This window comes from Amblyraja radiata, chromosome 10, assembly GCF_010909765.2.
Source record: "Amblyraja radiata isolate CabotCenter1 chromosome 10, sAmbRad1.1.pri, whole genome shotgun sequence".
NCBI classification, from domain to species: Eukaryota; Metazoa; Chordata; class Chondrichthyes; order Rajiformes; family Rajidae; genus Amblyraja; species Amblyraja radiata.
In genome coordinates this window covers 14,096,828-14,123,773 of record NC_045965.1, presented here as the reverse complement: position 1 = coordinate 14,123,773, position 26,946 = coordinate 14,096,828, and the positions used below count along the sequence as shown (strand labels likewise).

The 26,946-nt window shown below is 41.1% G+C and overlaps 1 protein-coding gene and 1 long non-coding RNA gene across 5 annotated transcripts in view; one reads left to right on the top strand and one right to left on the bottom strand.

Moving 5' to 3' along the window:
• The first annotated feature begins 788 nt into the window (after positions 1 to 788).
• LOC116977571 (doublesex- and mab-3-related transcription factor 2-like) overlaps positions 789 to 26,946 on the top strand; it is a 65,560-nt gene continuing 39,402 nt past the window's right edge. Inside the window, exons 1-3 of one of the 4 annotated variants that reach the window (XM_033028115.1) lie at positions 789 to 1,500; positions 3,024 to 3,129; positions 11,649 to 12,536. In XM_033028115.1, the coding sequence (XP_032884006.1) occupies positions 1,105 to 1,500; positions 3,024 to 3,129; positions 11,649 to 11,713 (567 nt within the window). In that variant the 5' untranslated portion in view covers positions 789 to 1,104 and the 3' untranslated portion in view covers positions 11,714 to 12,536. Of the gene's footprint in view, positions 1,501 to 3,023; positions 3,130 to 3,756; positions 3,859 to 7,742; positions 9,205 to 11,648; positions 12,537 to 26,946 lie in introns of those variants that run through there. The other 3 variants (XM_033028117.1, XM_033028113.1, XM_033028116.1) reach the window with 3 other exon arrangements.
• LOC116977572 lies at positions 5,672 to 15,110 on the bottom strand. The gene is made up of 3 exons (XR_004413249.1): positions 15,073 to 15,110; positions 9,117 to 9,121; positions 5,672 to 5,683 (listed from the first exon to the last, which is right to left on the bottom strand). It is a non-coding gene; the product is annotated as an uncharacterized LOC116977572 (long non-coding RNA).

Genomic DNA, 26,946 nt, shown 5'->3' with positions numbered 1-26,946 from the left:
GCGAGATCTTTACCGAACCTTAATTTAAAAAAAACACAACCACTGACGATCGTGAACGGGACTTCGACGATTGTAAATTGACCAGTTGAACATTTGTAGAGAGAGAGAAAGTAAAAGTTGCAGTGGAGTTAGCAAGCCAGCACTGAGTGCGTAGGAACCGTATCAGTCTGAATAGTACTGCTGTTATTTTTAAACCGCTGCTTGCTGTTACCTTGGTTAGCAAAGAGTTTATTTACAGCAACCCACGCTAGAGTTTTTTCTTTAAATTTTCTTGTCGTTAAATTGTCCGGGACCATCAAGATGAAAAATTATTTCACAATAAATTACATTTTTTTACGCAAGGAGCAAAAAGAAGAGGGCGAATCGATACCTACCCCACGTTCATTCCGTGTTCGTGCATTTCTCGTGGCTTCTGCCCCAACTGATGGCAGAAGAAGCGTTTCAATATCATAACAGCACCTAATTAATCATACAATTACATTTCTCAATTAACATGCAATATACATCTTATTTACCCACTAGGCAACACATAAATATGATATTCATTTCAGAAAATACTACAGTTTTGAAATGTTTATACTTTTTATTCTTTCTGAATTTCATCTAGCTTTACAAAGAAAGAAAATAACTCAACCAATACAAACGATAATTAAAACGACTAGGCATGTGTCTCTTGAGAAATACCGCTTCCAACCTACGTCAATCGGGCTGTTTAAGGTGCCTTGCGAAAGTTGCCTCGCAACTGATTCCGGCGCCGTGGGGGTTAAAGAATCATGGTAAGATTCTTGGTGACGTTTCGCGTGGTTAAGTTACTCAGTGAGGTAAAAGGAAGGTTTCATACGACGAGAGACGCAAGGCATAAGTCCAGTGATTCAGGTACACGGGCACGGCTGGGAGATCGTTCAATGCATTTTAGTTTTGCGTCGCCAGACCCCAGGAAGTGGAGAGGGGCGTCGGGCTGTCAGTTCGAATCAGACTCTCTCTGCCACTTAACCTCCAACCAGCGACTGGAGCCAAGTACAACACTGCACAGTCAACCGCATAAAGCGCCCATTCTAATACTTTGCTAAACCTACAATCTTATTTCCAGTCCGTGTATTCCAGATGTCTGATCAGTCTTCAGAGGCGGATTCACTGCTCGGGCAATCTGTTGAGGCGTGCGAGGAGGAAATTGACGTGGAAAGTTTAGAGGATTGCTTTTCGCAAGGCGACAGTCTGGGGTATGTAGAGGAAGAGGAAGAAGGGGAGGAGGAGGAGGAGGAAGAGGAGAAAATGATTAATAGGTGCAACAAGGCAAAGAAGCCGGTGCCCGAGCCGCGAAGGCTGGCTCGGAGTCCCAAGTGCGCTCGCTGCAGAAACCATGGCGTCGTCTCATGTCTGAAAGGGCACAAGAGGTTCTGTCGCTGGAGAGATTGCCAGTGTACCAACTGCCTACTGGTAGTGGAGAGGCAGAGGGTGATGGCAGCTCAGGTAGCTCTCAGGAGGCAGCAAGCTATCGAGGTGAGACTCGACGGGAAAAAAACATGCTAATTCATCTTCAAATTTCCAGCTTTATTTCAGTTTGGGAGCCCATGAGTATTCGACTACTAACAATATCAAATATCTCTTGGAAATTCTGATCGTGATTAATTATGTTTTTAGGATTTAATTTCAAACGTGAATTCTAAATTTTGATGTATCCTAAAATATCCAGAGTCCAGTAATGTAGAGACAATCTGCAGCACATATTCAATGCCGGCAGTTTCATAGTAAATGTATTTAAAACCAAATTGAGATGAGTTATCCGGCGATGTAGGCAACTCTGAATTTGGTTTTATTTAGTCGAGGCAAAAGGGAAGATTCCCGAAAGCAAAGTCTTATCCTGAAAAAAAGTTATTTAGACATCATCGTGGAGGCCTTTAATATTGGCATCGGGCGAATAGAGTTTAAATAAAACAATAATTTAACAAGAATTTTGCTTCAGTCATCTTCATAACAATGGAAACACAAGAGGCTGCAGATGCTGGAATCTTGAGCGAAATTCAAACTTCTGGAGGAACTCAGCGGGCGATGTAGCAGCGGCAACGATGGGAAATGGACAGGCGACGTTTCAGGTCAGGACCCATCAGACCCATCCCTCTACAGATGCTGCTTGACCTGCCGAGTTCCTCCAGCTGTTTGAATTTTGCTCAGCTTCATAATAAGGTGGTTAATTTAAAAAAAATCACATCAGCTTCCTTAACCCTCTTGTCCACTTTACATCGGGAGAACCGACAGAATAAATAATTTGCTAGAGCGTCTGATTTAATTTCCGCTGTCTTTTGTGGTCGTAGATGAAATCAAAGTCTTAATGACATTCAATATTTGTTTATTGGCGATAATAAATGAAATGAATTAATGTAGAATTGCACAATTTGCACAAATGCCTCACACTACTCGGAGAGCACAACGAAGTATATGTCCATTTATACTTTTCAATCAATGTAGATGTTTGTTTCTAAAACAAACAAGTCAAACGTGCCCAAAATTCGCCCACTAATCATTGCAAAAGTTAAACTGACAATTCTCGGCAATTAAGACAAATTCTAGTTACCTCGAATCATGAAGCGACGTACAATTAGCAAATAGCAACGAGATAGCTGGTTTACACCGAAGATAGACACAAAATGTTGGAGTAACTGAAGAAAGGTCACGATATACCAGATATAGTAACTAGATCTGATTAACACGACTTAAAAAAAAATATTAGGAAGCCGATCTAAGCGTTCCTAATACAGAAATGACCAAACAGATATTTTCACATCTCTCGTTTCCATCTTCCCTGACTCTCAGTCTGAAGAAAGGCCTCGACCCGAAATGTCGCCCATTCCTTCTCTCCAGTGATGCTGTCTGACCCGCTGAGTTACTCCAGCATTTTGTGTCTATCTTCAGATAATAGATTTTTTGATTTTCGAGCGACGGCGTTTCAATTGTTTTATACTTGGAGTTTCATAAGACGATTTATACGAAGAAATAATTAACTAATTGTTGGTCCCTCAAAAAAGGTGAAGAAAGGTGTGAGTGGCAAGGAATCCACGACGTCAGCCCGCAGAGCGTCCTACCAGCGATATCCTCGCACTCCCAGTCTCCTGGCAAAAAGCATTCTGGAAGGTAACGTTATACACATTTGCAATAAGAAGTCAAACGTACAATTGGCGATGACTGAAGCCGCACTACATGTACCCGTGTCAATCTACCCCTTTCTCTTGATCATATTTCTTAATGCGTGGCGCTTAAAATGCGAATGGGGAACCCCAGTAGAAATATCACTAGAATAATCGAGACGCAGTGATGGCCGCAAACGGATTTCTCATTTGTTTTGGCTATTGTCCTATTATTCATATAAAACTCAGGGCCAGATCCTTCACCAAAGTTTCTTAACAATAAAAAATACCAAAGTTCCCTGAAGAACGATCATGTCTTCCGTGTTTTAATTAAAAGTATAATTATGGATAATTGTTCATTTAAGTGAAATGTAAAAAAGAAGGTGATTCCAAACAAAAGATACGAAACAGGATATAATTATATAATCGCCTTATAATTAAATAAGGCGCCCAGTTTACGAAATTGAAATCGTTTGAGTATTATCTGATCTGATTGGCTTTCATACTAAACAAAGCTTTTCTCAGTACCTTGGCACACGTGACAATAAAACAAAACAAGACCTGATTTAAGAATAGATTATCATTGGACTTTTTAGCCTAGCGCTTTCTCGCCGCTTGTCATGTTTCTGTTCAGATTGACTGTACGTAAGTGTTGCACGGCAGTGTGTAGGAAGGAACTGCAGATGCTGGTTTACACCGAAGATAGACACAAAATGCTGGAGTAACTCAGTACAACACAAGACAGACACACGATGCTGGAGTAATTCAGCGGGACAGGCAGCATCTCTGGAGACGTTTCGGGTCGAGACCCTTCTTCAGCCCGAAACGTCACCCATCCCCTCTCCAGAGATGCTGCCTGTCCCGCTGAGTTACTCCAGCATCTTGTGTCTGTCTGTCTTCTTGTGTTGGACTGCGGGTCGGATGGGAGCGCATACTTTTCCAGCAAAGTCTAGTGGTTCCGCCAAACATTGGTCAGTAGTTCCGAAGCAGCTTCGCTCTGCTGGCGACCACCAACTACAATTTATTAGTATTTTACGAACAAAAAAATATATAATTTGCTGCACTAACCCCAAATTTAAACATGTATATCAATTTCTAAGATTCCGACCTTCAAACGCCTTAATTATACAGAACAGTTCCAACATGCTATCCGCTAACTAGCTATTTCCAACCACTTTCGTGGCATTTTAATGTCGACATCTATTATAGAAACCGATTTTACAGATGAGGATAGAATGTGTGTTGCTAATGGTTGGGTCATAACTTGCTTATTAAATGCAAGCCACGTTACATTTGGACTATTGGTGTATTTTATTTGTATTTGTAGACAGGTGTTTCAGTTATTTTAATTGCCACTGTTTATGTGACTTTCCGTACTTTATGATTCGAGTTATTTTTGTGTTTGAGTTATTCTAAGTACGTGAGTGAACGGACACGTGGCGTAGGCTGCCTCTTTGAGTTCAGATCCCAGGAGCTTCAGGACTTTGGAATTACTGTTGAATCAGTTTTCGGTAGAGCCGTAGCATCAATGGTGATAGGTCGAACGTCGATAGACACAAAAAGCTGGAGTAACTCAGCGGGTCAAGTGGCATCTCTGGAGAAAAGTGCTAGGTAAACGTCACATATTCCATTTCTCCAGAGATGCTGCTTGACCCGCTGAGTGTTACTCCAGTTTTTTGTGTCTATCTTCGGTTTAAACCAGCATCTGCAGATCATTTCAACACATATTGTGCAAGACGGACATGCAATTGATGGCGGGAATCATCTTCTGGCTTCCGAACCAAAAGAGCAGTACCACACCTGCTTTCATCTCCAATTTCTACCATATGTCTACGTCTTGAAACTACAAGTCTTACGACGCCTACGTTAAAGACACATTATTAATTGCTGAAGTTACGTCAGCCGCCAGTTTCCAAAGGGCATCTGTAGAGGGCGACGCACTGCTAACTAAGCACCACGTTTCTACTGCATCGCACATATTTGTCAAAGTGGAAATCTCACGTTTCTCGTGTGTGAAAATATAACTTTCGATCCTTTGGCTTTTTATTCACATAACCTGAAGAGCCCAAGCTGCACTTTCCAAACTGAAAGACTTTATTCGTGACATTTTAACGGTTTAAAGACGCTGTCCAGTGCCAAGCGTTTTCTAATTCGTGGCCCAGCAGAAGCTTAATAGTTCCTGAAGATGGGTCATAAGATCATAAGTGGAAGGAACAGAAATTAGGCCATTCGGCCCATTAAGTCTACTCCGCCATTCAATCATGGCTGATCAATATCTCCATTTCGAACTCCATTCTCCTGCCTTCTCCCCATAACCTCTGACACCTGTACTAATCAAGAATCTATAGAACCATAGTCATAGAGTGATACAGTGTGGAAACAGGCCCTTCGGCCCAACTCGCCCAACAATGTCCCAGCTACGCTAGTCCCACTTGCCTGCGCTTGGTCCATATCTCTCCAAACCTGTCCTATCCATGTACCTGTCTAACAATTTCTTAAACGATGGGATAGTCCCAGCCTCAACTACCTCCTCTGGCAGCCTGTTCCATACACCCATCACCCTTTGTGTGAAAAAGTTACCCCTCGGATTCCTATTAAATTTTTTCTCCTTCACCTTGAACCCTTGTCCTCTGGTCTTCGATTCCCCTATTCTGGGCAAAAGACTGTGAATCTACCCGATCTATTCCTCTCATGATCTTATACACCTCTATAAGATCACCCCTTATCCTCCTGCGCTCCATGGAATAGAGACCCTGCCTACTCAACTTCTCCCTATAGCTCACACCCTCTGGTCCTGGCAACATCCTTGTAAATCTTTTCTGAACCCTGACAATATCTTTCCTATGTTTAAGAAGGAACTGCAGATGCTGGAAAATGGAAGGTAGACAAAAAGGCTGGAGAAACACCAGCCTATATCTTTCCTATAACATGGTGCCCCAAACTGAACACAATATTCTAAATGCTGTCTCACCAACGCCTTATACAACTGCAACATGACCTCCCAACTTCTAATCTATCTATCTATCTATCTATCTATCTATCTATCTATCTATCTATCTATCTATCTATCTATCTATCTATCTATCTATCTATCTATCTATCTATCTATCTATCTATCTATCTATCTATCTATCTATCTATCTATCTATCTATCTATCTATCTATCTATCTATCTATCTATCTATCTATCTATCTATCTATCTATCTATCTATCTCTGCCTTAAATATATCCACTGACTTTGCCTCCACAGTCTGTGGCAAAGAATTCCACAGATTCACCACCCTCTGACTAAATAAGTCCTTCTTATCTCATTCCTAAACTAATGTCCTTTAATTCGAAAGCTATGACCTCTCATCCTAGACTTTCCCACTAGTTTCAATGAGGTTCCCCCTCACTCTTCTAAACTCCAGCGAGTGCCGTAAACGCTCATCATATGTTAACCGATCTGATTCTACCAAGAAGCAGTGAGTGAACACTAGCACCTAATGAAAACAGTGTCATAATATTGAGTCTGACACTGCAAAAAAAATGACATTGGAATTGTGGTGGCATTGGACTCTAGTCACTTTTCAAGTCTATCTAAAAATGTTTAAATATGCGAACGCTCCCAACTCGATTTCTTAAATAATCACGTTTTAGCAACAACTTTTGAAATACTGAATGTTGATATATAGATTTATCTCCTAGGCAGAATGGTTTGAGTTGAACTGGTTGCCTGGAACTGAATTTCTGCTTTTAATCTGCTTGTTAGGGAATAAATGAATCATATTCCACTTATTTCTTTAACGTCAGCATTTCATGGCAGCTTTGACAATTACTCAGTCTGTACCACTGGGAAAGCGTTGGTTGCGGTCGTGGTTTTTTAAAAGTTAAGCAATCCTAAAGTTTTGGTCTAGAATTAACAACTGATCTCCAACGAAATGCTGTAATGTACACATTTTTTCGTTCAAATGAGTCAATATATAACCAGAACATAGTAAGAAATATTATCACGCCATCCTAAATTGTCACAAACAGAGATATGAAGGCACCGAAGTGCCACAGAAAACATCTAGCCTTAGGTAGAAAATTAGATTTTAGTTCTAAACAATTTGAAAGGGCTTAATGTACAAATATCCTCAAGGATAGGTTCCGTGTATCCAGGTTTAGTTTGTATATGTGTGTGTTTATATGTCTGTGTACAAGAAAGTGTTAGGTACATGATAATGTCTTTAACGCTGCAGTCGATAAAACATAGATTTAGTTTAATTTGTCACGTGTACCGAGGTACAGTGAAAAGCATTTTCTGTTGCGTTTTATCCAGTCAGCTGAAAGACCATACATAATGAACTATTTATAATCCCCTGGTTGGTGGAAGTTTCAAAATTAATTAGTTAATTGGTGTGATTATTACATTGATTCTGTCTTTATTTGTCTACTCCTATGAAGCTTGTCTTTTGATTGCATGTTCTTGAGTTACTTTGGGGATGTGTTTTCTGTTGTTGCATGATGTTCTATGATTTTGTGGATGTAGATTTGAGTTTCACACTGGATGTTGTAGCCGCTACAGAGAGGGGATCTATGAGGGGATGTATTGGATCATATTCCACGTGGCACACACGGTTATGTTTGCTCTGCAGGTTACCGCGCCCCGCAGGATGACAGTTTATTCTGTCCAAGCCGTTTCTTCCTACCGCCGCTGAGTGACAGGATGAGGAAAAGGAGAGCTTTTGCAGACAAGGAGCTGGAAAGTGTGATGCTGGAAAGAGAGTACAGAGAGAGAGAATTACAGGAACTAGCTGCATTTCAAGTCTTCATGAGACCGAGTATGGAAACTCACCCCAAGTACAACCTTCTTAAAGTCAGCTACAACCAATTCTGTGACCCATCACAATTTAACCCTTCAGCGTCCAAGGAGTTACTAAATATTTACATTCCTTTTGTGCACACCAATCCTGCCATGTGGGATTTTGGACCTAATTGTTACCAAGACAACATTGATCAGACTAGGGAATCCTGTTCAGCAAATATAGCAGGCTGTATTTCTGAACAGACGTTAGGTAACACTTCAATATGGGGGCAAAAGTCTACTCCAGTGAACAATTCATTCTATCCATACAACGCGTCCGACTCTACCAGTTTACCCGAACGATTGGACCCTACAAGGCAAATTCTTGAATATGGAGAATTAAATTCAAAGGAGGCCTGTTCCAGTTACAGGGGTAATTACACACAGGCAAAAATCACAAAAAGTTTCGATTCATTTCCTGAAAATACAGCTCTATGTACCTCTCAGAGACAAATAGTACAATACCCAGAACTGTCTGAGGAGTTTGTTTCATTCAGCAATTACTTAACCCTAGACTCACAGGTAGCAGCTGAGTCTACGAGTAAGTCTGCTTCAGGCAGTTTCATCGCAAGAGAAGCTTTAAGACATTTTACAAAGAAAACACGGGAACATTGTTCTGGCAATCAAGTGAAAGTAACTAAACAGATGTTACCATTTTCTGTGGAATCTCTTTTGAAAACATAAACTAAAATACATTTGATTCCAGTTTAAAAGATCCTTGTCTCATTAGGCATTTCTTTTTGTGTGATACAAAACGTTATTGCTTAATGCAGATAAATTATAATGTCTTGATATCCTGGTGACATCTAAATATTAATAGTTTGGGCACATTTTTTGTCTGTCCGTTTAATTGCTATTCTTAAAGTAACCATTAGAATCTTGCTTTTACATCTTCGGTTTATCAGGTAGTATATATTTTTTCTTTGAATTCGATATATATACCCTATGCCCAATTACTACTTTTGTTCAACAGCGGGTGTTAAAATATATTTGAAAATAAAATCTTATATAAAATTGTTGTGTGCTTGCTAACCAAATAATAGTGGTCAGTTTCATGATGAGACGAGACATTAGTTGTAAAAACGATACTCTCATTGCCCTAATTCATGGCTTAATTGAATGAATAAGGAATGACTGCAAAAATAATTTTCGAGACTGTATCAACTGTACCTTTGAAGTGTTTGTCATTTTAATTGCATATAGTTTCATATGACATATTCAAACCAATGGAAATAAAGTCACATAGAGTCTTAGAATTCACAAGTATTTCAGAAATTTTGTATTGACTTGGAGAGACAAATGTTCAGTGCATTGTCTAGGAAGAAAAGCATCTGCTAAGATTTTAATTCCCGATCACTGTTCAGCAAGTCTGCCTGATGAGCATGTATATTATTTGGCATTAAGCTATGTAACTTGAAGTGAGTGTTCCAAAATGTATAAATTAACGTGCTTAACGTCCATTCAAATAGTGTCCTCTATTCTATCATCTGTAGGGATAATCTTCAGCAAAGGCTTTGTGAAATCTATAGCGTGGCCCTTATAATCAAATATTTTTTTGATGCTTACTTTGAGTGGAACCAAGTAATATATTTAAATTGATTGAATGTTCAGGCTAGTAGTGACATCAATTGTACTATAATTAATGACAATCTAAGTCTATGCTGTTGATCCCAAAAATTAGTTCCAAGTAGGATTCTCTACATTTAGTTCCTACATGATGTCTATTGGAGACATTATTCCAAATTGACATTTTGTGATAATGATTACATCTCTTTTAATAAGCTCCAGATAACTGTATTAATAATGTCTCAATTTTGCTTCAATTAACATAACTTCCTTGTTTGTCAGTAATCCTGTGCTGCCAACAATTTTGATCCAGTTTGTTTGCATTCTCAAAGTTTCATAATCCCTCTTGGATGACTACCTGTGTTAATTACAGTTCCTCCACAGATATCTAATTATTTACCTCATAATTACAATCCTTTATTAGCACATTGTGTTACATTGCATATTTAGCATCATTGTAACATCGTGCCTTTTATTACACTAATATCATGTTTGTTACAGAACACAATGTTTTTGTAAACATGGACCACATATAAGAGAAAATAATTGGTTTTGTAAAGGTGAGAGGAGATATTTTTGTAATAAAGCTATTCCTGATATTTGAGTAGCCTCACTGTTGTGGCGCTGAAGGATGTTGTGTGATAGTGCCCAAGTTAAAATCTAAATATTAAATCTGTTCAAAATGTATTGTCCTCTGCTGGCAGCCTGAGAGTTAAAATATAGCTTATTGAATTGCACTGAGAAGGCAAAATGAATGCCTACACACACATGCCAAGCCACTATTAAATGGAAATAGTGGTTGTGCATACATCAAATAAATTCCCTATCTAAAAACAGAGTAACATGCTATGAGTTAAGTGCACTTAAATCATTAAAGCATTTGCCAGTGATCCATGTAATTATTGTTTAGTGACAGGTATATGCTCATATTAGCACTTTTTAAAAATTACAAAGGCAAGTCACATTACCTTTATACCAATAGGTAGCTGGCTCAACTCCCAGTTCAGAGAATTGAGTATAAAATCCAGGTGGACTCCAACATAGTACTGATAGAAACCTGTGGTGACAAATGTACAAGCTTTTAGATGCTTCTTGTTAAACTGGGGCTTCTCATGTTTTCTGAGATAAGTATAAAAGATCCTAAGGTACCATACAACAAACAGCATAGGAATTTTCTTTGAGAAATATTCCCAACACAACTAACATAATGACAAATCTGATCATTGCACTCTGCTGTGTGTTAGGCCTGGTTATATGTAAAATGCCTGCCCCATGACTAAATTCTGAATTAATTGTCATTTTGATCAAAGTCATGCTACACATGTATTTTTCTTGTTGTTAAAAAGATTCCAACAATACTCTATAACGATAAATCATTTTTTATACTTAATAGTATCATGGAGACTCCAAAATATCTTTCATTCATTTTTTAGTTTATAAGAAAATATATGTTGTTTGGCAATCACTCCCTCACATCTTCAGTCCATCTGTCTCAGTTACAATCTTCCCTGTGTCACTTATATCTATTGGTCAAATTACAGCTATCAAACTTCTTTCATTGGTTCATATTAATCTCCAAAATATACCACCTTTCATGCTCTAGACCTCCTGTTGTGAATGTTCATATTGTTGAAATTAAATCTCATTACATTGTTTCCAATTCTTTCTCAGTACCTGAAATCGTAAAACAAAATCTTTTTTTTCTTGCTTTGCTTCTTCATTTAAAGCAAATACATATGAAAACTTTCTGTGAAACAATCCATGTTTCTTTGGAGATTCAAGCTCTGTTTTTAAAATTGAGATGGAATCTTTCATGCCATTCCTGACAGCATCCCCTTATTCTTGACATTGCTTGGCCCTAGACTGTGTTAATACCAGTATCTTCACATATTTATACCGACAGGGGAGACATGTTTTTTTTTTATCATTTCTAGTATCAGATGCAGTGAAGGACAGATGACAATGAAAATTGATCACCCTCTAAAATTAAATAAATTATCAGAGACTGAGATTTCTTAATCACTATTTGACTATGTTTAAATGATAATACTGGTTAAAACAAAATTATTTTCCCATCTTTTCCTGATGATGCAAAAGTTTGAACATTTTGCTTATCTGCCACTCTTGGTAGGTGGACTCATCACAAGGAATATAATGGCCAAGGCCCATTGCAACTTCATCAGAAATTATATATAAATCCACAAGGCATCAACTGATTATCCTCTTGTTATTTTAATGTGGTGAGAACAATTGTAGTCTATATACTGCACTTCAGATAATATCAATCAACTCAACCATATTACATCAATAGCCTGCATTATTGTCATATTTAAAAAGACAATTATGGAAAATGCTGGGCTTACTTATTCTTAACAAATTGATATGCATCTTAAAATGCTTTATGAACACCAAAACAAATATTTATTTGGCATCATTTTCCACAGAAAGATTTGAATCTTTTAATGAATTCTAAATTATTAAGATTATCCCTTTGTTCCAATATTTCAAGCTACCTTTCTCTTTATTCATTGTTATTAAGGAATATGAACAGAAAATAAATTATATGACGATCTGAAAGCTTTTTAAGCTATTTATTAAAATCGTTTTGAAATAAACACCATTAGTGATTTCTGAATTGGAACAAATATGTTGCTGAAGTTTTTCAATGTCTCACCTGACTAACTCTATCAACGTAATTACAAATTAAACTTGAGGATATGTCAATGACACATGGTGACATTGGAAAAAAATTAGAAGTATGTACAAGCCCTTAGATTCTTATCGAATTGTTTTTGTTTGAGGAAAAAGTCAATTTGAAAATAATCCTCCATTTAAAAATTATAATAGAAAATTAAAAAATCAGAAAACTTTCTATTTTGCAAATCCTAGACAAGTTTACCTTTACTTGTATATATGCAATAAATTATAATTGTGTACATGAAAGTTATATTTACAAATGTGGTTTTATGTATAATTTTGCTATAAATAACAATATTGACTATGTATTCTTCGGTTTATATTGAGCAGTAATCCAAATAAAATAATATCTTCTTGACAAAAGACTTCATTGCTTCATTACATTAATCTCAAAACCATTTGGTACATTTTCACATGAATGGGTTAAGTATTATATTCTTAAAATAGAAGTTTGATGTACAGTATAGGGGATCAATCAAAGTATAAATAACAATGGAACAAAAATGGCAATCATTAAGTGTTAATAAATTAGACATCCATTCAAAAATCAGTTCTCAGCAATTAGGTATTAATAAGATGGCTGATAAATTAAGGTAATTGGTAAGTCATTTTAGTGTGATCTTGTTGCATTAATTACCTGATCATATACACTTGAACAAACATAATTTATAACATGTGTAGGAAGGAACAGCAGATGCTGGTTTGAACTGAAGATAGACACAAAATGCTGGAGTAACAGCGGGACAGACAGCACATATCCGGAAGTGGCGGCGCTGGTGAACGGCTGCGGCTCGCCTACAGTCCGTTTGTTTTTACTTTTTTGTGTTGTTTTTTTCGTTTTGTCTAGCTAAGTTTTTGTTTTTTTAGGTTGTGTTTATGTGGGGGGGGGGGGGGTGGTGGGGGGTTGAAACAGGGTTTGCTGTCTCTCCCTTTGGGGGAATGCGACTTTTTTGTCGTATCCCCCTTCTCTGCCTCTGTCTGCGCTGAGGCCTAATGGCTGAGCTGGCGACCTCGAGGCTCCGGAGGCAGCCTGTCAGGACTCGCCCTGGGTTCGCTCCCGTGAGGGCGGCCCAGCTCGGGGCTGGAACGGCGCTCCCGTGAGGGGCTGTGATGCTCCCGTGAGGACGGCCTGGCGAGGGGCTGAGACGCTCCCGTGTGGGCGACCCAGCCCGAGGGTAACGACTCTCCCGTGTGGGCGGCCCAGCCCGAGGGTAATGGCGCTCCCGTGTGGGTGGCCCAGCCCGAGGGTAACGGCGCTCCCGTCGGGGCGGCCCAGCTTGAGGGCAACGGTGCTCCCGTGAGGGCGGCCTGGCGCGGGGCTGAGACGCTCACGTGAGGGCGACCCGGCTCGGGGCTGGAACGGTGCTCCGGTGGCTGAGACGGCGTTCTGGCGGCTGCGGCCTGAGTCCGATGTTCGGCCGCGGGCCAGTGGACGACGTCGTCAACAGCTGCGTCCGCTGGACTGGAGCGCGGCAGCTTCGACCACCCCCGGGCCGCGGTGTTTGAACTGGCCCGTTCGCGGAGCTCGGTGAGCTGCGGGACTGATTTACCATCGCCCGGTGGGGTTTCGCCTCAGCGCAGAGGGAGAAGAGGAGGGAAGAGACTGCAGCCCTAAGATTTTTGCCTCCATCACAGTGAGGAGGTGCTTGGTGGACTCACTGTGGTGGATGTTAATTTGTGTTTACTGTCTGTTCTGTTGTCTATTATTGTATTATTGTATGTATGACTGCAGGCACGAAATTTCGTTCAGACTGAAAGGTCTGAATGACAATAAAGGAAATTCAATTCAATTCAATTCAATTTCTGGAGAGAAGGAATGGGTGACGTTTCGGGTCGAGACCCTTCTTCAGACTGAGAGTCAGGGGAGCAGGAGGGGGAGATACAGAGAAAAGGAAGTGTCAGGTGTTAGAACGACACATCAAAGGGGGTGAAGATCAAGGAAAATGTAGAATAGATCATTGTTAGCTAGGAGAAGGTAACAACAAAGCAAACAGAAATAAATGTAATCGGGGGACAGTCAGACTGGTCGGAGAACTGGGAAGGGGGAGGGATGGAGAGAGAGGGAAAGCAAGGGTTACTTGAGCTTCGTCCCACCCTGCCTCCTGCAATGACTCTATCTCCTACTCTCAATTCCACCGTCTACAGCGCCTAGGATGATGTGTTCCATACAAGGACATCAGAGATGTCCTCATCATTTAGGGAACAGGGGTTCCTCTCTTCCATCATAGATGAGGCCCTCACTAGGGTCTCCTCGATATCCCATAACTCCGTTCTTGCTCCCCCCTCTCCCTGTCGCAACAGGGACATAGTCCCCCTAATCCTCACCTTTTACCCCATCAGCCGTCGCATGCAGCACATAATCCTCTGACATTTCTGCCACCTCCAATGACATCCCACCACTAGCCACATCTTCCCATCTCCACCTTAAGTGACCTTAATCCAAAAGTGGCAAGTTGATACCATCACATCTTACTCAAGTCTCCACAAATATAAAGCCAAAGTTTAATTAATTCAACTAACCTGAAATGGTGAAGTAATGGTTGAATGCATTGGACACAACTATATATATTGGTGTTGACACATGCAAGAAATAATGCAAAATACATTTTCCAGAATTTGCTGCATGTTCAATCAAGCTGTTCAAATGCAGCTACATCACTGGCATGTATATGGAAATGTGGAGAATTACAGACCTCAAAATGTGGGACTAATCCACCATGTCAATTATTGACCTCAATGTATGCAGTCATGGAAGTGATGCAGTCATGGAAGTTGTTGTTTTTAGTTTAATTTAGAGAGACATCATGGAAACAGGCCCTTCGGCCCACCGAGTCCACGCCGAGCAACAATCCCCAAACACTAGTTCCATCCGACAGACCAGGGACAATTTACAAAAGCCAACAACCTACAAACCTGTATGTCTTTGGAATGTGGGAGGAAACCGGAGCACCCAGAGAAAATCCATGTGGTCACAGGGATAATGTACAAACTCTGTCCAGACAGCACCCGTAGTCAGGATCCAACCCGGGTCTCCGGCTCTGTGAGGCAGCAACTCTACTGTTGCGCCACGTGCTATCAAGCAAGACCAATAACCCACTCACTGTTCTTCAGTTGGGTTCCATCAGGTCTCATCTGCTGCATATCTCATTACAGTTTTGGTCCAAACAAGCACAAGGACTGGATTTCAGTGGTGACGTTAGAATAACTGCCCATGACATTAAGGCAGCAATAACGATGCCAGCGATTTGTGATCCAACACAAGAGAAGCTTGCTGTATGTGTTCAAAGTCAAATATTTAGATCCTTGGATATTGGTATTGCTCACGTCATTATTCGGCATCTTCAGGTGCTTGGATGATTTTACCTAAGAAGCGAGGATGTTTGTTGGTAAATATACATCATTCAGTTACATATGCAACTTGTCAAATCATCAGATGGTTCATATACTGTATAAACATATGGAAGTTTGTACAACATATTTGCATGAGTAGCTAGTAAAATATGCTGATACAATTACTACACAAATACCACATACAACAAAATAAAGTCTATCCATTCTCCATTGACACTGAGGAGCAGCAGCATTACAAAACGTCTCTCCATTAACATCCTACTTTCAGTACATATATGGTGTCATGCCTCACAAACCTGAGATCCTTACCATTAGGATCTGCTGCCAGCAGATATATGGGAATGGCACTGCCAGAAAGTTCCTATGCAAGTAACATATTTTCCTGTGTGAGATCGATATTACTGTTTGATACTTTTGCTGGGTCAAAATCCTAAATCCTCAGATGACTGTAGGATGGCATTCACCGCAAGAGCTGCAACAGTTCAAGAAGTCTATTCTCAACCATCTTCTCGCGGGCAGGATAGGCATTAATAGAACATAGAACAGTACAGTACATGAACAGGCCCTTCAGCCCACAATGTCTGTGCCGAACATGATGCCAAGATTATCACTTATCTGCCTGCACATAACTTCCTGTGCATATCCATATGCCTACCCAAAAGTCTTTTAAATGCAATTAACACATTTGCTTCAACCACCACCACCGGCAACATGTTCCAGGCACTCTCTGTGTAAAAAACTTGCCCAGCACATCTCCTTTAAACTTTGCACCTCCCACCTTAAAGCTATGTTCGCTAGTTTTTAATGTTTCCTTCCTGAGAAAAAGATTCTGCCTGCCTATCCCATCTATGCTTCTCATCTATATTACTAAATCTCTGATCTTGACCACTTTTGGCCGACTGTGCTGCGGTTTCCGAGAGAACGCCGCCACCTATGACCGTCATTTTTGGCCACCTCGCTCAGAGCCCCCCTCCGCCATATGAGTGCGGAGGACTTTTTCCGTCGATGAAAAATGAGAGAGATATTAATGTTTTTACAAAATTCCCCATTCTCTCTGCTGCCCCCGCTGGCGGCAGGGGCAGGGACTATAAAAACAGGAAGTGTCGTGCCTCACTCACTCTGCCAGACCCAGGAAGCGAGAGGGTCTGGCAGAGACTAAGCTGCGAATAATGAATTTTGGTTGTCGGGTGTCTGCAGCCCAATTGTTTGCCTCGCCTTTTTTTTAAACAAATTTGTGTTCACAAAATGAATTTTGGTTGTCGGGTGTCTGCAGCCCAATTGTTTGCCTCGCCTTTTTTTAACAAGTTTGTGTTCACAAAATGAATTTTGGTTGTCGAGTGTCTGCAGCCCAATTGTTTGCCTCGCCTTTTTTTAACAAGTTTGTGTTCACAAAATGAATTTTGGTTGTCGAGTGTCTGCAGCCCAATTGTTTGCCTTGGCTTGGCTTTGAAAATCATTGCAACAGTTGGATCCCTGCCCAAGCATCCATACGGCCCACAATGTCTATATTAGCCCTCTGGAAACGAGTACCTTCGGCCCGCAACGCCCATACTAGCGCAACAGACCCCCCCCCCCCCCCCCCCCCCCCCACTGGTGAGCAGTATTGGAATTGGTGGAGAGGTGGAATATTGCGTTGGTGACCAGCCCTCCCGTGTGATGCTGGGACCCAACGGGTCCAATTAGTCTAGTAAATTCATATATTTCCATCAGGTCTCCCTGCAACCTATGGGGTTCCAGAGAAAACAATCAAAGTCTGTCCAAACTCCTTTTAGCCTATTCCAGACATCATCCTGGCAAACCTCTGCAACCTTTACAAAGCCACCACATCCTGTAATGAAGTGAGAAGAACTGCACATAATACTCCAAATGCGGTTTTGACCAAAGTCCTATAAAACTGCATCCTAATTTACCTGACTCATATCTTGTACTCAATGCCCCAACCTATGAAAGCAAGCATATCATGTGCCTCCTTTACCATTCTATCCATTTATATTGCCACTTTCAGGGAGTTATGGACTTGGACCCCAAGATAACTCAGTACATCAATGTTGTTAAGGATCATGCCATTAACTGTATATTTTCTCTTTACATTTGACTTCCCAAAGTGCAAAGCCTCGCACTTGCTCGGATTACATAATTCATTTCTTCGCCCATTTCTATAGTTTAGTTTTGAGGTATAGCGTGGCAACAGGCACTTTGGCCCACCGTGTCTGCATTGACCAATGATCACCAATACACTAGCTCTATCCAATACACTAGGGACAATTTACAGAAGCAAATTAACCTACAAACCTGCACGACTTTGGAATGTGGAAGGAAAATGGAGCATCCGGAGAAAACCCACACGGTCACAAGGAGAGAAACTCCGTACAGACTGCACCATTTGTTGGATTGAATGCGGTCTCTGGTGCAGTTAGGGAGCAACTCTACCTCTGCACCACTGTGATGGACCACTGTAGCTATTTAAATCCAAGTTACGAATAGCAATGGTCCCAGCACCCTTCTCTGCATTCAACAGTGTTCAAAAACTTCGTAGGGTTTACAATTTAAACGTCATATATTTTGTGCAAATGTTGTCCAGGTTTATCTTCACGTTAGATTTCACTGGATGAATTTTGGGTAGTAGACAAGGGTGTGGTATTGCAGATCCTCGAGTTTTGTTAACTATCATGGAAAAGTCATTCAAATTTGTGCATTCATTTTAGTTTGATTTTAGATCATAATGGATTTTAAACAGTAAATGTTGTGTTATAGTATCTTTCCAGAAGTCTCAGCTTTTCTCTTTTTGTCTACATTCATGCCTGGTTTAGCATTTCTCAACTATATCATTTAAAAAAAAATTATTATTCTAGTCAAGCTTATAAATATATTAAAATAAAGCTAGCTAATTGTTCGCACAATTAAAAATACATTTTGCATTGACTGAGAAGCAACAGTAATCATATGCAGATCAGCTCACGTGACTTAGGAAACTCGACCAGGCATTTTCCAGTGAGATGCGCATATACATGGCTCGTGCAAATTGTCCAATAGATTTACATCAAGTTAGGTCATTCTCTGGGCAACATTCCTTTTGGATTGTTGCTGGAGGAATCCGTCCATTCTATCCCGGAGTGACTAATGATAGCTATGTAGGTGGAACTGAGAAATAGGATTGGGCTGATCACTTTGATGGGATTATACCATCAGGAAGGTCCACCAATGGGCATTAGAGGAGGAAACATGTAAGGATATGACAGAGAGCTGCTGGAATGATAGGATTGTAAGTGGAGATTTTAACTTCCCAGATATTGACTGGGACTGGCAAAGTGCTTAGGGCTTGGATGGGGTGGAATTTGTGAAGTGCGTTCAGGAAAAACTAATTTTTTAGATTAGTTTAAGTTATTAGTATTGCCACATGTTCCAAGGTTAAGTGAAGAGCTTTTTTTGTAGCGTGCCATCCAATCAGCAAAAAGATTACACATGAATTATAATTAAGCCGTCAACAGATACAGGATGAAGGAAGGGTAGAATGTTTAGTGCAAGATAAACTCCAGTAAAATTCGATTAAAAATAGTTCGAAGGTCTCCAATGTGGTAGATAGGAAGCCAGGACCGCTCTCTAGTTGGTGAGAAGACGGTTCAGTTGCCTGATAACAGCTGGGAAGAAACTGTACCTAAATCTGGAGGTATGCACTTTCAAACTTCTGTACATCTTGTTTGATGAGAGAGGGGAGAAGTGGGAGTAGAAGAGGGGAGAAGTGGGTTGAGACTGCCTCGGAAAGGCCAGTGGCCTTTCCGAGGCAGTGTGAAGTATAGATAGAGTCAATGAAAGTGAGATTGGTTTGCATGATGGACTGGGTTGCGTCCACAACTCTGCAATTTCTTGCGGTCTTGGATGGAGCTGTTCCAAAACCATGCTGTGATGTATCCTGATAAAACGCTTTCTATGGCACATCTGTAGAGGGTTGTTACCTCTGAACCTGTACTTTCCTGATTTCCTTTGGAGAGTCAAAGACATATACAGCATGGAAACCAACTCTTCAGCCTACCTTATCCATGCCAATTGTTCTGATCAAGGCTGAGAAATGATTTTAAAAGGATGATGTCCAAGCTTCTCAAGAGTGATATTTTGTTGTGAAATCTATAAGTATGACACGCTATGGTACAGAGGCAGCTAGGTGTACACAATGACGTCAAATGATGTATATAACTCAATTGGCATCACTTGACTTCATGGGCTTTCAGTACTAAAGCAAATCTTAAATGAAAGTACTTAAGGGTGTTTATCTTACTAGGCTGTGCTGTAAAGCCTAAATAGTTTATCTAAGAGGTACTTGTCTTCTTTAACTTTACTCCCTTGGAAAATGTTTCATTCACTTCTATTGCTGCTGATGACCTCAATCCCCACCCCTTCTTTCAATCATCTGCCCAGAGCTCTTCAATTTTCCGCCTGACCATATGATCTCCTCAATTTCTCCCACTTCAAAGTCTCTGTCTATTCTCTGCATAACCTGTAACTGCCTTGGTCAATGTCCCAACCCTTTCAATCCTCAGCGAGTTTACTTGTTACACTTGACTGATCTTGACTGCTCGGAATGTTAGGAGATTGTGCAGAAAATACTACTGCACACTGGATCTTGAGCTTTGTGTGCAGTCAAGTATCTGAGCATGAGAATTATGCATTGGAGCAAGTCAAAATTGTAGGAGACACAAATAACTGCAAATACTGGAATCTTGAGTAAAGCACAAAGTGCTAGAGCAACAGCGGGTAAGGCGGTATCTCTGGAGGACATGGATAATTGATGTTTCGGATCAGGACCCTTCTTCAGACTCTGACCCGAAATGTCACCTATCTCTGTCCTCCATTGACACTGCCTACATGTTGAGTTACTTCAGCACTCAGTGTTTTACCCAGGAATAGTTATGGACCAACTTTGCCCCCTAAGCCACAATTTGGGCATCTCAGTTTTTAAATATTTTCAATTGAGATGAACTTGCATGTAATATGTGCAGGTAAGATTAGAATTCTTATGCCAGTTTCAATATGTTGAAACCCCCCCCCCCCCCCCCCCCCCCCCCCAGGAGAAACTTTAATCTCATTGTATTACGTCTTTGGTACAGAAAATATTGTGTTGTGAATTACTTTGTGTTTATAAATTCAGAGTATTGTGCCAACAATCATTTTGTCTTATCACTGAGAAACAAAAAAAAAGTTGGGCTTTGCCAGTGTGCTGGAGGTAAAGAGCACCTCTTAACTCAACTAAATAAATAAAAATACCGTTGCTGTAGCAACACCTTCCTATCTTTGGTAACACTTTTGCTGCCCCTATAGGATACATGAGAAGATTAGATACCTGTCTCAGTACTTTATCTTCACTTGTAAATGGGAGATATGGGGAGCAGATAGTTTATAATGTTCTCGACCACATGGCGTCAGGTAGAACGATAACATTTATCTTATTTCTTTGTTTCGTGATCACAACATCTGCATTCTGAGAATGATAGCTCATTTTAGTATCCAGTAAGAAATAAAAAAAAGGATAATGCTTATGTGTTCTTTCTTCTGGAGCAATCGGTATCATATACAATGATCTAAACCACCTGCAGAAATAGTTGGCACCTAACGACAACAATGTTAATGTTTGATCTTTTTAACATGTTACACAATTTTTGGAATATCAAATAATTTCACTTATTAATTTTATTTCAACCATGCTGCTATTTGAATTAGCTGTCTGGGCTGCCACATGACCTTCTAGAGGCTAGCCATAAGACACACATCCAGGTCTGATCTCCCTGCGGTGGGCCTGCCTCGACTGAGGGTGTCTTGTGATAAAAGGCCGAAACACCCAGTGACGTTGAGGTCCACAACTGAAGATGTGTCTGATTGGTAGCAAAATCACCCAGTGGTCATCCCCAAGAATACCAAATGTCAATTGTAGTGAAAAACTTTAGGGATTGTAACATCCAGTCCTACTATTCAATCTTTGTAATATATCTCAGCAAGTCAGGGTGGCATGGTGGCACAGCAGTAGAGTTGCTGCCTTACAGCGCCAGAGACCCGGGTTCGATCCTGCCTACGGGTACTGTCTGTATGGAGTGTGTACGTTCTCCCCGTCTCTGTGAGTTCCGGTTTCTTCCTACATTCCAAAGATGTTTTTCAAAACTCTTTAGATTCTGGAGTAGTTCCTGAGGATTGGAGTGTATCTAATGTAACCCCACTTTTTAAAAAGGGAGGGAGAGAGAAAATGGGGAATTACAGACCAGTTAGTCTAACATCAGTAGTGGGGAAACTGCTAGAATCAGTTATTAAAGATGGGATAGCAGCACATTTAGAAAGTGGTGAAATCATTGGACAAAGTCAGCATGGATTTATGAAAGGTAAATCATGTCTGATGAATCTTATAGAATTTTTCGAGGATGTAACTAGTAGAGTGGATAAGGGAGAACCAGTGGATGTGTTATATCTGGACTTTCAGAAGGCTTTCGACAAGGTCCCACATAAGAGATTAGTATACAAACTTAAAGCACACGGTATTGGGGGGTTCAGTATTGATGTGGATAGAGAACTGGCTGGCAGACAGGAAGCAAAGAGTAGGAATAAACGGGTCCTTTTCACAATGGCAGGCAGTGACTAGTGGGGTACCGCAAGGCTCAGTGCTGGGACCCCAGCTATTTACAATATATATTAATGATTTGGATGAGGGAATTGAATGCAACATCACCAAGTTTGCGGATGACACGAAGCTGGGGGGCAGTGTTAGCTGTGAGGAGGATGCTAGGAGGCTGCAAGGTGACTTGGATAGGCTGGGTGAGTGGGAAAATGCATGGCAGATCCAGTATAATGTGGATAAATGTGAGGTTATCCACTTTGGTGGCAAAAACAGGAAAGTAGACTATTATCTGAATGGTGGCCGATTAGGAAAAGGGGAGATGCAACGAGACCTGGGTGTCATGGTACACCAGTCATTAAAAGTAGGCATGCAGGTGCAGCAGGCAGTGAAGAAAGCGAATGGTATGTTAGCATTCATAGCAAAAGGATTTGAGTATAAGAGCAGGGAGGTTCTACTGCAGTTGTACAGGGTCTTGGTGAGACCACACCTGGAATATTGCGTACAGTTTTGGTCTCCTAATCTGAGGAAAGACATTCTTGCCATAGAGGGAGTACAGGGAAGGTTCACCAGACTGATTCCTGGGATGTCAGGACTTTCATATGAAGAAAGACTGGATAGACTCGGCTTGTACTCGCTAGAATTTAGAAGATTGAGGGGGGATCTTATAGAAACTCACAAAATTCTTAAGGGGTTGGACAGGCTAGATGCAGGAAGATTGTTCCCGATGTTGGGGAAGTCCAGAACAAGGGGTCACAGTTTAAGGATAAGGGGGAAATCTTTTAGGACCGAGATGAGGAAAACATTTTTCACACAGAGAGTGGTGAATCTCTGGAATTCTCTGCCACAGAAGATAGTTGAGGCCAGTTCATTGGCTATATTTAAGAGGGAGTTAGATGTGGCCCTTGTGGCTAAACGGATCAGGGGGTATGGAGAGAAGGCAGGTACAGGATACTGAGTTGGATGATCAGCCATGATCATATTGAATGGCGGTGCAGGCTCGAAGGGCCAAATGGCCTACTCCTGCACCTATTTTCTATGTTTCTATGTTTCTATGTACAGGTTTGTTGGCTGATTTGCTTGGTAAAGTTGTAAATTGTCCCTAGTGTGTAGGATAGTGCTAGTGTACGGAGATCACTGGTCAGCGTGGACTCGGTGGGCCGAAAAGCCTGTATTCACGTCATATGACTATGACTCCATACGCTAATTGATAGGAGTGGACATTACATCTAACATTCCATATGTGTGTACTCTTCAACAGGGATTGCTGAATATTGAACAAGAGTAAAAACCTGGATGAACATGCTAATCACTAGCCCTATTTCTCATCCAACACAGACCAGTCAATTATGGATCAATAAGACATACTCAGATTTATCTTAATAAGATGGATCATATTTATCAAATCACCCAGATCTGCTGAGTTCCTCAAGCTTTTTCATTTTTTGCTGCCTATATATTCAGTCTTTAGCTTATCTCTGACTTCAACATCTGTGTTTTACACACGGAGAACAGTGAAGAGCTGGAAATCAGACTCTGGGTAGTAAGGTGGCCAATCATGGTTTTCGTGAGCAGGTTTAATTTAGTTTTAGTTTTAGAGATGCAGCATGAAAATGAGTCCACACTGACCATTGATCACCCGTTCACACTAGTTCTCCCAGTTCTCACACTTTCTCAACCACTCCCTACACAGTGAGGGCAATTTACAATTGACCTGCATGTCATTGGAATGTGGGAAGAATTCGGAATACCCGGAGGAAACCCACGCAGTCACAGAGAGAATGTGCAAACTCCACAGAGACAGCCCCCCAAAGTCAGGATTGAACATAGGTCTCTGGTGTCGTGAGGCAGCAGCTCTACCAGCAGCGTCACTCTGCTGTCCTCTTTAATCTGGTACTCAGTCAAGGACAGCACTCCTGTCGCACCTCTGGAATCTAGAGCCTTTGTCTGTATCAAATTTGACCTGGCAAAACCCAAAGTGGGCATCAGTGAGCAGTGTGTAAGTGACCTTGATAGTATTTTGATGACAGGTTCCATCATTTTGCTGTTGATTCAGAGTAGACTGACTGCAGGCAGTAATTCACCTGATTTGATTCTGCCCTTTATTTTGTGAACAGGATGTAGCTGAACAATTTTTCACATGCTTGGGTAGATACTCATGGCTGTACTCTATCAACATCACTGGAGATGCAGCCATTTCTTGATATCACATGGAGGGAATCAAATGGACTGAAGATAGGTTTCTGTAATGGTGGGAATCTCAAGAGGAAGCCAAAATAGATAATAATGAATTGTTTACATTTGGCTGAACATGATAGTGAATGCTTCAGCCCTAATTTAGTACTCATTTACTTGACCTTGACATTGTTGAGGATGTGGTTACTCTCGGAGGCTCCTCCTTCTCTTAGCTGTTCAATTGTTTACTATTATTCTTGACTAGATATGATGGAACTCCAGAATGTCTGTCTGATCCATTCGTTTTCAGATTGCTTAGCCTTGTTTACTACATGCTATTTGGCATACAAATAGTCCTGTATTACAGCTTCTCTAAGCAGGCACCATCTCATCATGTATGCCTCGTGCAACCAGGGTGGATCTCCAGGCTTGACAGTAATGATAGTGATGGATATGATGGGCCATGAGATTACAGATTCTACATTTCTGCTAATACTAATGATCCACAGTCTTTATGGTTTCCCTTTTTTGAGCAGCCAGACCTGTTTGTAGTGCCACACTACAGAGATAGTATCTTCGATGTGAAGATGGAACTTTATCTCAACAAGAATGTATGCGACCATTTCAATCAACAATATCAGGGATGCATTTTCCACAGTAGATTGATGAGAATAAGGTTGAGTAAATTAATCCCTCCTGTTGCATCACTCATTATCTGCCACAAACCTAGTCTGACAGTTATGCCTTTCAAGTCTTGGCCAGCAAGATCTGTGGTGTTGTGACCAAGTCACCCTTGGTAATAGACATTGACATCCTTCAGCCAGAATACATATATGGGCCTGTCTCACTTAGGCAACTATGCGGTCACCATATGTTCGCGGGTTATTGCCTGGTAGTCGCTTTCATGGTCGTGAGGAGTTCCCGCATTCTGGGAACTAGTCGCAGCCTCACTATGGTTGCTGCAAATAATTAACATGTTAAAAAATTAGCGCCAACTAGAATGAAGCTGCCATAGAGTGTAGCAGGATTTCTCGTGCCGTGGGTGGATAGCCACGAAGTCCGAGTGGGTTGCCAGGAGGTCGAAGGTGCTGACCGGTGAATTTCATTAGCTCATTGGAGAAAAAAAACGTAAGCAGTAGTTTTCCGAACCAAGGATACCTGACCGGTAATGTCTCCACTCCTTCCCCCCACCCCTTCTCCTCCTTCTCCCCCCTTTTACCCTCCTTTTTCCCCTCTTTTAAAGGACTTCCATGACCCTTCCCGTACACTGTGCTTTCTCCGTCTTAATTACAGTGCCAACCTTCCTGTTCATCACAGTTTGTGTCTGTTTCACATTGGCTTTGCACCGTGTGAATTTCACTCAGACAGCGCTCCCCCCGCTTGCCCTGTCCCCTGCCTGTGAAGGAAGCGATGTGTGTGTGTGTTCCACTCTGACAGTCACCATTCCAGTCGCCAGTTTTTCAGGCAACTGCTGCCGACCTGACAGTCACCGGCAGTCGCCTGAAAAATCGGCTAAGTGGGACAGACTAGTTAGTGTTTGCATTACTTTCGGTGTTTCTTCCAGGATTTTGTTAATGCTCATTTTCCAATCCAAAATCTGTAATATTACATATAAATGTCAGTGCACATCATTCATGTCTTTTTGTCCATCCTGTACACCTACTCAACATCAGCTATGAAGGTCTTCTACCCTATTACATAACAAAGTCCTCTGATAATAAAGGTTTGTCATGCAGTTTGTGCAATGTAGTATTTTGATATGCATTCACCAGCGTTGCTCACAAGATATCAACAAATTTATTGCAACACCATTTCCAGGTTGTCATGGCTGCACGGTAGCATTGACCTCTTAGTTTTCTGCCTGCATTGAGTTTTTGTTATGTTTTATTATATTTGGATGCCAGATTCCCATCCCCCAACAGCCCCTCCTACCAACCCCTCACCCTTTCCATCCAAATGAATGCCGTACTTGTATCTGGATGCATATCTATGTATGGACATCCTGGATTCTTTTGAAAAGGACAATTTTGTACTATGCCTGTTTTGTAATATTGTAACAGAGACTTAATCACTTAAGGGCCTGTTCCACTTGGGCGACCTAATCCGCGAGTTCTGGCGTGTTTGCCCTCGACTCATACTCGCAGCATCGTCGACACGAGGTCGAAGGAGGTCTTCGTAACTCTCCTTCATGCTCGAGAGTGGTCTCCGTGTACTAGAGGCCTCAGCTAGGTCGCGCCGTTTTTTTCAATATGTTAAAAAATGCCCGCGAGTAAAAAAAGGTCGCATTGCAAAAAATTAATACTTTTTTTACTCGAAGGTTTAGTCATAGTAGGTCGTAGTAGGTCGGCATTTTAGTCATAGGTAATCGAGGGTAGTCTAAGGTAGTCATAGATAGTCTTCATCATAGTCGAAGGGAGGTCGAAGGAGATCGAAGGAGGTCATCTTCACTCACCACTATTTGGTTTCCAATTTTCCCGAAGTTAGTCATTGCTAGTCGTAGCTAGTCGAAGCTAGTCTTCAACATAGTCAAAGGAGGTTGAAGGAGGTCTTCTACATAGTCAAAGGAGGTCTTCAACATGTCATTTTTTTCAAACTCTTCTAATTTCGCCAATTA